Source organism: Aquila chrysaetos, chromosome 3 (genome assembly GCF_900496995.4).
Source record: "Aquila chrysaetos chrysaetos chromosome 3, bAquChr1.4, whole genome shotgun sequence".
In the NCBI taxonomy this organism is placed as follows: Eukaryota; Metazoa; Chordata; class Aves; order Accipitriformes; family Accipitridae; genus Aquila; species Aquila chrysaetos.
The window spans coordinates 52,490,640-52,505,330 of NC_044006.1; the positions used below are offsets into that span (position 1 = coordinate 52,490,640).

Consider the following 14,691-nt stretch of genomic DNA (forward strand, 5'->3'; position numbering starts at 1 on the left):
TGAGCAAATTACTGGAACTTCTCTTCAAGACACTCAAGTCTTCTAGGAGAGTGAGATACAAATTAAATACCTGTCAAGCAAAGAATGTCCTTGGACCAATATAGGCACTTAAACACAGGGAAAAATTCACTATGGTGTCAGTAAGGTACATGAAGGTCTGACAGCTGCTGAATCTGCCCAATCCCTAAGGCATGATTTGGCCGAAAGCCACATTAATCTGGTCTTCACATGGTTCCAGAAATAAAGAATTTCAGAAGAATCCGTTAAAGGCCTTAATCTCAAAAGAAATGTATTCTTTATCTCTGCCTTCAACACAACAGCCAACGTTATCCTGCTGGCAGCAGATGATATATCACAGGTCAGTTTAACAACTCCACAGAGTGGCAGAGAGATAAAATTGACCTAGAGATCTCATCCTCAACAAGAACTGCACCCTGAGCAAAGACCAGCAGCAGTTAGAGAGAATAATGAAAGATGTATGTCAAAGAGATACGAGAAATAGCCTGTGGGCCTTACATGAAATAATTAACCTACATCCAGTCTGTCACATGTTTTAATAGATCCACTGTAGATTTATCATCATCCCAAGCCCTCCTGGCTCTGAAGAGACAAAGCTAGTGTCTGCTGCAGATATCTGTGTAGCTTTACAGCTGGAGATAACAATAGTCCTCTGAACTATGGGCAAAACTTTATGTATAAAATGGAAGAAAGAGAAACAGAAAGAGAAAGAGAAAGAAATAGGAACAGAAACAGAAACAGAAATAGAATAGAAATTGAAATAGAAATAGAAATAGAAACACAGACGGCAAAGCCCAGAGGGACGCTGCTGGTGGAAGAAGAGCAATGAGACGTATATGGGACAAACTAGAGAAAATAATTTCTTCAGCCAGAAGATGTACAACATGCATGGTCTCAAAATAACAAGGAACCAGATCTGCTCTCAGCTCACTCCAGACCAGAAGAGCAACTGAAAGAGCTATAAGGCATCACCACAGCTTCCTCTTTAGCTTTTCTGTCAGAAGTTGTCTGGAGAAAACACTAGTTAAGGGAACCACACTCTCCAAAGGAAGAAAAGTAGAGCAATTGCAGGATATAACAGAGGAATTAAAATACCATACAGGAACAGAAATGGAAAATGGCTTCACTTCAATAGTTCATGTTCAATTTTTGCCTGCAGTGAACTGCAGTTCCCAAATTCCCCCTAAACAGGGGAAAGAACAGACTTAGAAGAATTTCTCTGCTTCTTTCTCTCCTCCTGCTGTCTTTTGTATCTGCCATGCCTCATGTGGACTGTGCATCGAGCGTCCCCACTCCCAGAGGAGATCAAGATCCATCTCATTTGCTATTGTGGCTGACTGCTGTTAATAAAAAAACACACTTTAGCAAAATAGCGAGACCCCTGCTGCAACCATGTGCAATGCAGTTCAACAGCAGATGTTTTGCAAGACTATGCAAATTAATATAGTGCACACAGCGCAGGAGAAAATCAATATAGGCTACTGGGAAGTGACACATTTGCTCTCCTTGCATAAATTTTTGATTTAGAAATCTGTGGTCTGTCAAAGTCCTGCTTGACAGGCATAAGGTTTTGGTTGACTTTGTGGTGTTTCTCAAACCAGAACTTATGGACAAACTACTGTACATTGCATATTGTATACTGGGATTTGAGTTTTTTGAGACTACTCACTGTTTTTCCAAAACATGAAAAGAAACTTTCTTTTTCTCACTATGTCTACCTCCTTGCACATGCTTTTCTGTGTTCATATTTGAAGTCATGTCAAATTAAAATTCTGCATTAGAGAAAATTTCTTGGAGTAAAACAATTGCCAAAATTCAGGTGGTCAGCCCCTCTTCAAACCAGCCTGTGTATCTCTAATGTATAAGCATTTTGTTAACACAGTTATTGCTTATCCTACATTTCTGATCCAAAATATACACTTGAGAGTCCAAGACATTTTACAAAGTATTAGCTACAATTTAACTGGTAATCTGTTAAATGAGGGTTTATAAAAAAGATACAGCTGTAAAGCTCTTCAAAGCAGCCCTTGGCAGCACAAGCTATTGTATTGCAGTTTCCCCCTCAATTTCACAAACTGCCATACGTTTAGTTTATAATAACTGCTTTAAATAATTTAAAATGGAGGCATTTGGCTCCCAGTGATGCTATGTAATGTTATTTTAATAAGAGTGATTGTGGTTAGGACATGGACCAGTGTAACTATGTGATTCTGAATGGCAGGCTCTGTGTGTGAGAATTTTCTGTCTTATTAATTTCACACTTTCTCACCTCGTGTTCCTGCCTTCACCCTCTTTAATCTTGTAGCAGTAGTGAAATATTATCTGAACAACTGTGGCAATAATGAAATTAATTTTAAGCCATTTAGGACCAAGCTATGATCTGCAATCTCTCTTCTTTTTTTTCTGTCCCCCTACCTTCTAACTCACCTGTTACAGGTTTTTTTTTTCTTTTTCTGACCACTCATGCCTCTTTTCACATAATCTCCATCCATCGTGATGCCCCACATACGAGTTCACTTATCCTGACATACAGTTCAATTTAAAGCCTTCCTGGGGCAGCTGGATTCTCCTTGGCTGACACTTTTAACTGGGTAACTGCACTCTGACAAATAAGTGGCAGCATGTAGGACACAATTGCTCTGCCATCTCTTTGGCAAAGTCAGTGGTAGTGTGGTACTCCACTGTAAGCAAAATATTTATCTATCTAACTTACTTACATAACATTCAATGTTCCTTCTCTGGGCTTCTTGTACAAAAATAACTTCATAGCCAAAATAGATAATCTATAAATGCTAGTAATATAGAAGAAGATGGCAAAACATGTTGAAAAGACAAAAATCAGTGTAATGACTTAACTGTGAAAGAGGAGGAGGTTAGGTGAAATGTCTGTGATGCAGAGGAAGTGAACTAATGTTTTTATCTTGTATCCATCAAGTCCAAATTTTCAAACAATGCCAAAAAAAAATTATATATTCTGATCTCTAAACTCTTTTCTTTTCCTTTCTCTTAGGGCTTACTTGTGGCAACTATATTCTGCTTCTTCAATGGTGAGGTAAGCATGTGAAATACAGCAAATGAACAGAACTTGAAAAATAGTCACTGTGTTGTTCATTAATGCAGAAATGAAGCATGTTGCGCTACAGACTTTGAAACCACACAAAGTCACTTTTTATTTTCTATATACAAACAGCAGTGTGCATTTTTGAAAGCTCTGTGCAGAGCGTGACTTGAATATCTCTGAGCAGATGCATCAGGAGTGTTACCATTACAAAACAGATGGCACCAAATGAGGTACAGGCATGCAACTCTCCCCTTACCATCTGCAATTTTGAGACAGAGGTCTAAGTAAAGGAGAAAAATGCTCTACTTTCCTTCCTGCCCCAGAATAGTGGGAAGGACCACAATGCCCCGTAAGAAGCAGGCTGGTTTTGAAACATTCTCTCCCCATAGGAATAACTGTATAGCCATGTACAGGCAGTGCTCCAGTGTGTCCTCACTTGCCTCCAAACAATGTGTTACCCCAGAATCCTGGTCTCGAACATTGCCTTCTTCCTTCTCCATTCTCCTGAATGTCACCTTCCATTTTTTTTCAGATTAGATTTTGCAAAACAAATTTGCTTAATGTTTTATAGCTTTAGTGTAAAAGGTTGATTATTCTGTAATTCTCCACCTCTAATGAGAACATACAGATTTGTGCCTAGATCAAAAGTTGTAGCAATGCTAAAAATGAGGAAAGGCAGCAAGAAAATGGACTGAAAACATAAAGTATCTTAAAGGCTGTTTGTTTCTCAGATACGTTTCATCAGATAGCTCTAATTCCAAAGTGCTTTTGGCAATGCCACAGTGTCAGAAAAGCATACCCACCTTTACACCTCCAGGAATACAGTTTTCAAGTTACACCATAATGAAAATAGCTGGAGCATCTGCTTGCCAACATCATGGCAGACCATATATATCATTTAATTCAAAATTAGATTGCAGGGTATGAATGAGTTTACCTGTCATATGAACAAACGTATAGTGTGCAAGGCCGAAAACTAAAAGCCACATTCCAGGAATGAAAATGAGTCTAAAATAAATACACATCTCTTTTGTTCATTAAGTATTGTATTACATTTAATTTAGAATTCAGAATAAATATATTTGTATTAAGAAAATGCACCATATTCATACATGATATTCAGACATCCAATCTCAGAGACACGCTGCGCTTTGTGGACTTCTGCATTGACTGAGCTGCTGTTAGGAAGTGGCAATAGCAGCCAGTCATTCCTTACATGGACTGAAGATGCACAGTCTAGATCCAAATCCTGAATAACAGCAATAGTCACCAAACCTCTAGTCACCTCTGAAAGTCTTTTTGACACATCTGGCAGCCCACAGTAAAAAGACCTCTTCGTTGTGAAAGGCTCTTATCTGGATATCCGCTTTTGATACTTGAATTGCCAGCAAGCCATTACTGAGGGGACACATCTGGAAAGGATGATGCCCAAAAGGAGATAAAAATGAATCTGATATTGAAATGTGGCTTCCAGTTTTGTACTCTATTGCTCCCATAAGTAATCACATGGATGGCTTAACTACATTTGGGTACCTCCAGACTGCAGGTAGGATTAATGACTCTTTGGTGGAGTGGCTGATCAGAAATGTTCAGCAGTGTCAGGCAGTAAGAACAAACAGCTGTGGGGATTCAGGTTTCCCAAACATGTTGAGAGTGATTTTTGTTGGTGCTTGGGTATTTTTCACCATTCGACCCATTTTCAGAATTGTTGTATCTGCTTCAGTCTTGCAGACTGTCTAACATGGTCAATGGCAGGGATGCTGAGAAACCCTCTTGTTATTTTCTTATAGGAAATTTTGTTTACTAGACAATAAGGGAAGCTTTTTTTTTAGAATTTCCCTTTAAGGCGGGCAGGGAGTCAAAGATGACACCTCTCTAATACAGAATCAAGACAGTTTGGTGCTACTTGCATTAGCACATTCCAATAAACATCAAGCAATTTTAGGTACTGGAGTAGCTGGGCTGGGCTGGGCTTTGCCAGAAGAGAAGATGAAAGGTTTATGACCCCTTTCCTCCAAGTCCCATCTATTTCTGCAGTTACACAAGGTGTAAATATATAAAGCACAAAACCTACAGAGAAGCAGCAACAGACTAATGCTAAGATGGTATTAGGTCCTTCCAAAAGGAGCACTGGTCTGAGTTTGTCTGCCCAAGAGAACTAAGCTGAGATAACTTCCCCCAGTCTTGCTGTGTGCAGTAGGACATAGACCAAAGCCACAGTCTGGTCTTCAGGCATGGTAGGAGATTGTTTCCAAGCTGCTGTATACATCTGCTGCCATAGAGCTCAAAATTATTTCTCATGAGAAAATTCGATGTGGGGCAAGGAGAGTAATTTTAGTACCACAGGAGGCTGGATATTCTGGGATTTACTTTTTCCTACTGGAATCTTTAACTTCAAGGCTGAAATACATGAAGTTTAGCCAGGACAAACAATGCTAAACTCAGTACCACCTGACAGTGTTTTATATTGCATTCATTGCCTACTACCTCACCAACCTGACTTAGTACCATGACCCCATCTACGGAAAGAAATGTAAAAATAGTAATAAGAAGCTGTACCAATGCCTGCATTCATGTGGAAGAACACATAAACAATGGATTTGTTTTGGACTTTTAAAATGACAGATCTTCTTGTGCATTTTCGTATAAAATCTGTGTCCAGCAGCACTGTAGTTTCTCTGTCCAACAACAACAGTGTTGTACAGATGATACAAGGTCTCTGCAATAGTTTGCTCACCAGACCATATTTCCAGGCCTGAGACTGCTTCTAGACTGCAAGGCTGGCCAACAAAATGGAAAGTCTTTTTGAAAAAAAACCAGCCATGTATCTTGTGTGCCAAAGAGGCATGAATGGCTAATAGAGAACAGAAAAGTCTTTGAAGTCCTGAAGAGCAGAGTAAATAAACTGAAGCTCTTCATTTCTTTAGACTTTACTTTCTTTCATCTGCTATCACAGTGGAAAGCATGGCAGGCATCATCCTGCCCCTCTCGGTCCCCAGGAGCCTCTTTGGTCATTAATACGTTATGGCTGTGCATGTGATTTTCAGTAATGCTGCTTACACATTTAAAATCCATGCATGAACAGTTTTAGTTGGCACTGAATTATGATCATCTGAGATCCTTGGAATCATGGCAGAAATCTAGATGAACATGTTGTTTTACTCAAGCGCAGCAGCTTGTACTGTCCATTATCCGTTTGTGGCTGGATTCTTATACAGGCCAGCAGTTCAGTGGAGAATAAAAACACAGCTGCTTTGACCTCATGCCGTCACTGCTCCGTGCAGCCTTTTAAACCTGAGTAATGGCACTCCTAATCATGGGCTGAACTGGAAGAGATGTGCCTGTTCTGTCCCCAACCATACATACAATTGAAGTGTCACTCCCTTCTGAGAAGAAAACTATAAGCTCCTCACGGCAGGCTTTGTAAGACTCAGTGACATTGTTCTTCCCTCATCAGTTAACCGTGTTATCATCTCCAGACCTATGGTTGCTCTGGTGGCCCATCAGACTCCAGTTCAACTGAGAGCAGTCTGAGAGCTCAGCAGGAGCTCATCACCTTCACAGCAGCTCTTCTCCCCGTGCAAGAGAGATCAAAGCCTTGGGGTCTATGCAAGGGGCAGGGGGCTAGGAGAGGAACGGGAAGGCTGTAACAGCATGTTCTTGTCACCTTCACTGAGGATGCTGAGATTAATTTGAATGGATGAACACCTGTGAAATGCGAACACACTCAATACTTAGGGGCAGAGGCGAAGGCCAGAGGTGTGCAATGGCTAGAGGTGCTAATGACGGTGGTGGTGGTGTTGGAGAGATGGCTGCAGGCGGGCAGAGCTGCTGTGCTTGCATTATCCTCATTGTGTCCAGCCTTAGGTTCCAGGAGCCGCTGCCCCAGTGTGATATTGGGGAAAGTCACTGACTTAGTACTTCTGAAGATTTCTTCTTCTGGTCCTTCCCTATAGCTTCTAGGGTGACTGAGCTACAATATTCATGCTATAACATCAAAAGGCAATTTTAAAGTGACTAAAATCTTTACAGGGTTTACCTCACATGTAATGTTTCTGTATCATGTGCTACAACCACATTAGTCTTTCACACAGCAATTCTTTCTCACTGATAAAATTTGTGATTTGAAACATCCCTGCACGCAGCTATTTCACCTTAAATCTCAATATTGGCATAATAAGCTTTGCTCACAGCCCCAGTAATTAGAGTTCCGTTGTAACCATATGCCTTTTCCATGCTTGATATCTAATTAACCTACACTCAGCCATTTGTTTTCTTTTCTTTATGTGTGAGAAGGTGAATAGCAATACATTTCTCCAAATGAAGAGAACTCTTAACTACTTTGTCTTGAGCTAAACAATAGCAAAAAAGAGCTAGTATTGGAAACTGGGCATGGATATCGTTTTCAGTTAGTTTTAAAGGACTAGTCCAGCAAATCTTTGTTTACTCAAGAAAGTAGTCATACCAAAGTCAGTGCAACTACTTGCATGAGTAAGGATTTATAGCATCAATCTTCATACCTTGGCTTGCATCTTGGATTAAAAATAAAAAGCCAAAGCAATTGAAATATCCATTCTTGGCATGCTGCATAGTCCCACTGTACACTTAGTAAGCATCTCAGATTCATGGCAATTCCTTATGAAGCCTTGTCCTTACGTGACATGAAACAGCTTTCTTGCAGGCAGCTGTGGGTGCTGAGTAGATAACATTTTACTATATTCATATTAATAGAGTGATTAGAATTGTGGAGACTTGGGAAATTTCAAAGTCATTCAGATTCATCTACATGAATCAAAGACACTGTTCTGCACAGAGCATAGAGAATGATTTCAGACTACTTCCTGAGCAAAAAATGACATACAACGTCCACCTCAGCAGGAGCACAGAAACACTGGGACACTCCTGTCATCACAGTGCCTCAGCTGCACCTGCCTTCCTCTGGAGGGGTGGTCATTTACAGCAGATTATTATGGCAAACTGCTCCTATTCTCACATTTTGCTGGCTGGAATCGCTGATCTAAAGGAACAGAGCCAGGGTTTGCCCACTCCCTGCTGATGTCTCAACGCTTCCTTTGGGAAGGAGCTAGCGAGTGCCAGCGCACCTGAACGTGCAGCTGGAGAAGGGCTTTTTATTCCCTGGCAGCACTCAATAGCTTAAGTCATATCCTAGCACCACATATAACGTCAGTCTTAATGTAAATGTTGAATAAAATATTTTATTCCTAGAAGATGAATGTCCTAAGGTTGAAAATCTCTGCTACGCAGAGGGCTGTGACCAGTGTTATTTTTTTGCCAGCACAGAACCTGCTCTTAAATTACCAGAACAAAATCTCTGTTTAGCTGCACTAATCCTCCAAGTCTTTCTCTTTACAAAATTAGCCCTGGCAAGTTCTTGAAATGTACTTACACTTTGCCATTCATGGCCCGTTTTACTCAAGGTTAAGTTTCTTCAGGGATCACAATGCATTAGCCATTCTAGGGGCAAGGATCCAGCTGCAGCATTAGAAGGGTTTTAATCCCATCCCTCCTTCCTCTTCCTTCTCCTACCATAGCATCCTACTGTGTCCCCGTGCAGTAATCTGTTCCACATTTACCTCTTATGGGAACAGCTAACCCGTACCCATTCTTCACAAGCAGCAGTTGCTGCCATAGGGTAGGCAGGGAGGGAGTTAAGGCCAAGAGCTGAGCAACTGCTTCTGCTTCCGGAGCTGGGAGCAGAGGGGAGGAGAGAGGTAGACTGAACCCGATGGAATTAGACCTGGAGCTTTTTCTTTTTCTTTTCTTTTCTTTTTCTTTTCTTTCTTTTCTTTTCTTTTCTTTTCTTTTTTTTCTTCTTTTCTTTTCCTTTCTTTTCCTTTCTTCTCTTCTTCTCCTCTCTTCTCTTCTCTTCTCTTCTCTTCTTCTCTTTTTTCTTTTAATTTCCTTCTATTTCCTGCAGCATATTTTAAAATGTCTACAATTATAGGGGTTTAGATTATGCCTCACCCTAACTATGAGTTTCTTTAACAGGTACAAGGAGCTTTGAAGAGGCAATGGACACAGTACAAAACCCAGTGGGGCCAAAGACGGCGAGAGCACTGTTCCACGCGATCTACCTCCTACACTGCAACGTCAATCACAGAGGTCCCCGTTTACCTGTACCATCATGATTCCAACAATGAACAGTTAAATGGAAGATACGTGGAGGACTCTGAACTTGTTGCATTAAAATCTGGAGAGACATCTGCTTAGCTAAGCACCAGCCATTGCAAACACATCATTTCACATTCTGCTTTTGAACAAAGTGGGGAGAAGGGTGGGAGTGTGGAAATCCAAGCCACTGTGTCAGAGGGCAAGACCAGGTGAAAGGACACATCATATTCAAACCACATCAGCCTCTGACAGCAGTGGCATAGAGGGAGTCTGACGCAGACCTGGAAACAGCATTTCTTCCTGTGCGCTGCAACAGGGAGTGAACATGGACCTGCCCACCAGGCTATGTAATCTCCACATCTCCTGATACTGGCCATATGAAGTGACCATCCGACAGTAGTAACAGTGCCAGGTAGCCCATAACAAATAGGAAAGAAAGAACCAGTATGTGGCAATTGGAAACTTTCAGCACTTTGTGCTTTCAGTGCTTTTCTTTAACACTAGATTTTGAACTATCACCTTTCACAAGATGTAACTGGCTTGCAGTCCTTTATTCTTCCCCTTTTAATGAGCTCGATGACTGCTTAAAAGATTTTGCACATTGCAAGACAAATCAAACAAATGAACAGAAGAGTCACTCCAAAATATTCAAATCTTGATGATCTCCAAAGGATGGCCCAAAATATTACTATCCCCAAAGGATACCCCAAAATATTATCATCCCATTAACAGGTGCATAAAGCAAATGAAGGTGTAATAGTCATTGCATACCAAGATCTCAAACACCCTCAGAGAAACAGATCAGTTCTTCAGGCTGCATCACACAAGTCCTGAAGGCATCTCAAACCAGGGTTTTTTTAACATTACTGGTAGGTTGAGAATATTTATTTATAGGAAAAATTGTTACCCTATTAGTCTGCCCAGAAATTCATCATTAAGGCACAATTCTTTCACTCTGAATAAGCTGTGAAATTTGGTTGGAAATTATGATTTTCTTTAATAGCCATTCTGAGATGAATGCTAGATGAATGCTTGTCTCTGTTATAAAATTACGATCACGCCAGTGAAGGATCCCAGGTAAGAAATGAGAAACTAATGTCTTAGCACAGGAAGCAGCTGTTTTTAGAATCTAGTTGCTGTTCTAAGTCTCTAATTGTTGAAGGTGATGATTTCATGTGTGAGCCTGTCATCAGGAAAACATGATGAATGTACCGTTTTGTAAGTAATAAGCACCTTTTATCACACATTCAAAGCATCATTAGAGTCTCTATGTGATTACTGAGGCAGAAATCAGGTCAGGGAGAAGCTGATTTGCAGTTAGAAGTTACAGTACTGTCACTGAAAAAGTTCTGCAAATCACAAAAGAAATAGATTAATTTCCCACATGAAGCTAATTGTAAAGAATCTGCAAGAGCAAGGGCAGTGCCAAGGAAGTTTTGCAGGGCTGTGACTCCTAGGGAGTTTTATGCATAAAATGTCTAATGAATGTAGTGTCATTCCTTCTTGCATCTCTCTGAAAAACTGTCCTACAGATTCCCACTCCATTGCCTTTGGCTGAGAAGTGCATGGGATATTTCAAATGCTAACAACTTCAAAATATTCATCACAGTCTCTGAAGTTGGAAAGTTATCAGTCCCCCTTTGTTTTGCCTGCTAATGCACTTGTATCTGATGCTTCAACCCCAGCCCAAGCAGGAAGACATGGTCAGAGGAGGACACAGGTGCCGGTGGTGACACTTGCTCATCTCAAATGTCTAAATATCAGCCCTGACCTGGGAGTTGTAAAAACTGCCCTACGTGGCAGGTGAATAGGGAGAGACTAAATGCCATCCTGTATACTGCAGCTGCATTCATGTGGAACCTCTGCTGTTGGTGTAAAATTTTTTCCTTTCCTTCATTTGCTTGCTGAGCTTCCATCCATAATGATTTTTCTCCTTAGGACTTCATAAGATACTTAAAATATCATGGGTTAGAACAGTCGTAAATCCAGATCTTGTCAGATAGTAAAAGAGAAGAGAAAAACTGAAATAAGGCACTTCAGCTAAATATCAATTCTTTTGAGGTAACTTTGGAGGTTACAGACAGAGGCCTTAACCTTGCAGCTGTGTTGAGGAAGGACTGCAGGACAGTCTGTATGCCACAAGGTAAAACGCACTTTAGAGAATCCCACAGGAAGAGATCATAAGCTACTCCTGCCATAAACCTTGATAATCTCTTTCAGATTCTATTGAAATTAGCAGACAAATCCCTGTTGACTTAGATGAGCGGTGAACAACTCTCTTCGGTGTTCAGGAATGACTTAGGCAATACTGTTCAACGTAGACCTCAAAAACAGGAGACAATTTCATCCTTAGCAATTTGAAACCATTTTTAAATATTGTGTTCAGCCGGGCTCAGTTTTTTCTTCACTGACACAGCTAGATCCTAAGCTTTATCCGTTTGTAAATTTTAAATGGAGGGCTGCTGCACATGTCTACCTACATGAATTACCATCTCACTGGAAAAGTCCATTCCAGGAATGAGTTCATGAGGGATAGACATAAACCCAGCACTATGAGAGGGGACTGAATTCCCACTATCCATACATGAGGCAATGCCTGGCAGGGAAGAGGTTTGCTACATTTGTGCCACCAGCATATGCACACAGCCATGGTGCATCACCGAAGCTTCCTCCCCAGTGGGGAGCGAGCTGCTGGCACTGCCACCGTACAAGAGAGAGGAGCTGGGAAACAAGAACTAACTGTCCACCAACGGAGCATCGCATGGTTAATCCAGTGGAACATTTACAAGAAAATACGATCACGTGTATTTGTTCAAGCCACATACCTATTTTTCAGACTTCAAGGAATACGAAGGTGGTTATTTTTTTCAGACAACAGTATTTCACATATTGCTATTTCTACTTTTACCAGTGAACAACGGGAAGTGCAGGATTTAGTCATTAAAGACAATAAAGTGGCTCTGCTATGAATGCTGTATTTCTGAATAGCTTTGGGGCACACTGCACTTCCCAGGAGTGCTTCAGAAGGCATTCCTAGTTTCTAAAGACGCAAATGAGCTGATTGTAAAAGAAGTGTACCTAATATAGTTTAATAATGAACCTGTTGGTTTTAATAATGTACATGTTTACAACATGTAAGTGCAAAGTTGTTTCATAGTCTATTATGTTTGTGTGGATGTACAAAATGGAAATGCTTTGCCATTATAGTGGTTGTTTTCTTTCTTCACTAATGATATTTTCTTGCTCTGTTCAGTAGAATGCTCTCAAAAGCCAAATTCAGGGTCTGGGGCTTAGGATCTCAGTTTGAGCTTCAGGTGGTGGAAACATTGTGTGGTGATGTCAGTCTTTATGGCAGCTTTGGTTTCAGTGGAGGGATGTGATTTGCAGCCACTAAAAATTTGGTCTAACATACATACTGAGTTTAGGGTTGGCATAACCCTTGGGCTTTCCAGGAAAGGCTGTGTTTTAGAGGTACTTACCAAGTAATTTCTAATCAAAATATTTTCGGATGGAAAATGCTATTTTCCCTCATCTCAAGGTAGCTTGAAATGTTGTCATTGCATACATAAGGTAAATTTCATTTCTCTGCTTTATAAATGGTACCATACACTAGTGACAGTAATATTGGGAATGCTGATACGACCTCAATAATTACAATGTCTTGGCAGTAGGGTGTTCTGTCTCTAATACATTTCACAGGAACAGCAGAAATGCGTAATTAATGTATCAGTGCATCAAAAAGTAGCAAAGGAGCTGACACCTGAATCAGTGGGTTCAAGATGTATTTTAAGAGGAAACCAACATTACATTAATCACCTCTGCAGTATCTGTTTCCTCTCAAACACCACACCCAACACATGAAAACCCAGTTTAGTGAAACATTTGCTTTGGCAGAAGTGTTTGTGTGGTTGTGAGCAACAAAATCTATCAGGAAGATGCTGGTTATTATTCTTTACTAGGTACAGAAACGCAGCACAAATTAAAAGACTTGTTGTGGCATAGGATGCTGAAAGTTAGGCTTGGGATTTTTTTATTTACTTAATAAACATGTTTTAGCTGAAATAAAACAGCAACAAAGGTAGAACAGACAATTTTCTCTGTATTAAAATCCTTAGCAATGACGCTACCTTAATTAAATGTCTGCCAGTATGGCCATTACAAAGTGCTCATGTGTTTATAAAGTAGCAAAATAACTTTGGTTTGGGATAAAACCAACCATGCAAATGTGGTGAATTTCTGTCCTCTTTTCCCAAATCCTCCTCCATCCTTTGCCAACCGTAATAGACAGAATCTGAGCCGTTTTTCAAAGATGCAAATCCTAAACACTAACAATGGGAATGTATCTGCATTTCCAGTGCTTGGAATTTTAAGTCAGATGTGTCTTCATGAAGCTAAGTATGCATAGTTATTTGATTACTGCTCAAAAATAGGAGCATTTGTAACCTAAAAGTCATTTGCATTGAAACAGTAGTTGACCCCAAGCCAATGAGACTCTGCAGGGTGTGAGCATGCCCTCTCTGCCCTCTGGCAGCATAGAAGACCTGAGCCCAACCATGTGCAATGCGGACCCAGTGCTAGCCACACGGGAAAAACGACCAACAACAAAAAAAAGAGACTTTGCAGCTAATGGTATTGGCACACTGGGAATTTTGAGTTCCTAGGGCAGCTGGGTCATTGCAATGTACTACTGTACTTGCTCCATGAACACCCGCTTCAGAGGGACTTGGCAAGATGAGAGCATGAGTCCTACACAGCAAATGTCATTGGCCAGCAGTGAGGGAAAGTCAGACCTCCAGCTGGAAATACCACCTTGGGAGGAAGAACATGATCAGCTCCTTAGTCAACTGTCTAGTGAAATTTAAGTACCTGGCCAGCCCTGACATTTAGCATGGTGCCAGTTATGCTGCTTTGACACCTGTAGTTCCGTGGCACCTGTAGTAATTAAGGAACCTGTAAGGTTTAAGTTCAAAGTATCCTTTTCATGACCTGCAGATGTTTCTGTGCAGCACAAAATTTTGCAGGTACTTCCAGATGAATCACAAATCTGTATTTAAGCACCCCTTTGAGTACTCAGAGCATCATCAAGAAAATAAAAGAAAGTATTTCTCAGCTGCTCAAGTGTAGATCAGTATGTTCCTCTCAGCCTAATAAAGGACAGCTGTTTTAACCAGTAAAATTAAGCAGTGAGAAGGTTATCAGTACTGAGCATGTCATACTGCTGCAGAAAAAGAAAGCATTGTGGTAAGATGACTAACCACAGTGTTGTATGTGAGTGTCATGAAACACAAATTGGTACAGACAGTGTTAGGAATGATTTAGGCCTCACTCATCTGCCTTGGCAGAGGGACCATTTAGATGACCCGTCAAACTCCTGTCAAGAATTATTTTCTATGACTTTATAGCAACAGAGATGGGCACAGTGCTTTGCTGGGGCAGGAAGGTACTTAACTCTCATTATATGCTATTTGAGATTTTCTTCA

The 14,691-nt window shown here is 40.6% G+C and overlaps 1 protein-coding gene across 3 annotated transcripts in view; it reads left to right on the plus strand.

Annotated features, from left to right (window-relative positions):
• CALCR (calcitonin receptor) overlaps nt 1-12,415 on the plus strand; it is a 181,368-nt gene extending 168,953 nt beyond the window's left edge. For all 3 annotated transcript variants that reach the window (XM_030010291.2, XM_030010292.2, XM_030010293.2), the window contains exons 12-13: nt 3,029-3,070; nt 9,089-12,415. In XM_030010291.2, coding sequence (XP_029866151.1) covers nt 3,029-3,070; nt 9,089-9,310 — 264 coding nt within the window. In that variant the 3' untranslated portion in view covers nt 9,311-12,415. The remainder of the gene's footprint in view (nt 1-3,028; nt 3,071-9,088) is intronic.
• The last annotated feature ends 2,276 nt before the right edge of the window (nt 12,416-14,691 follow it).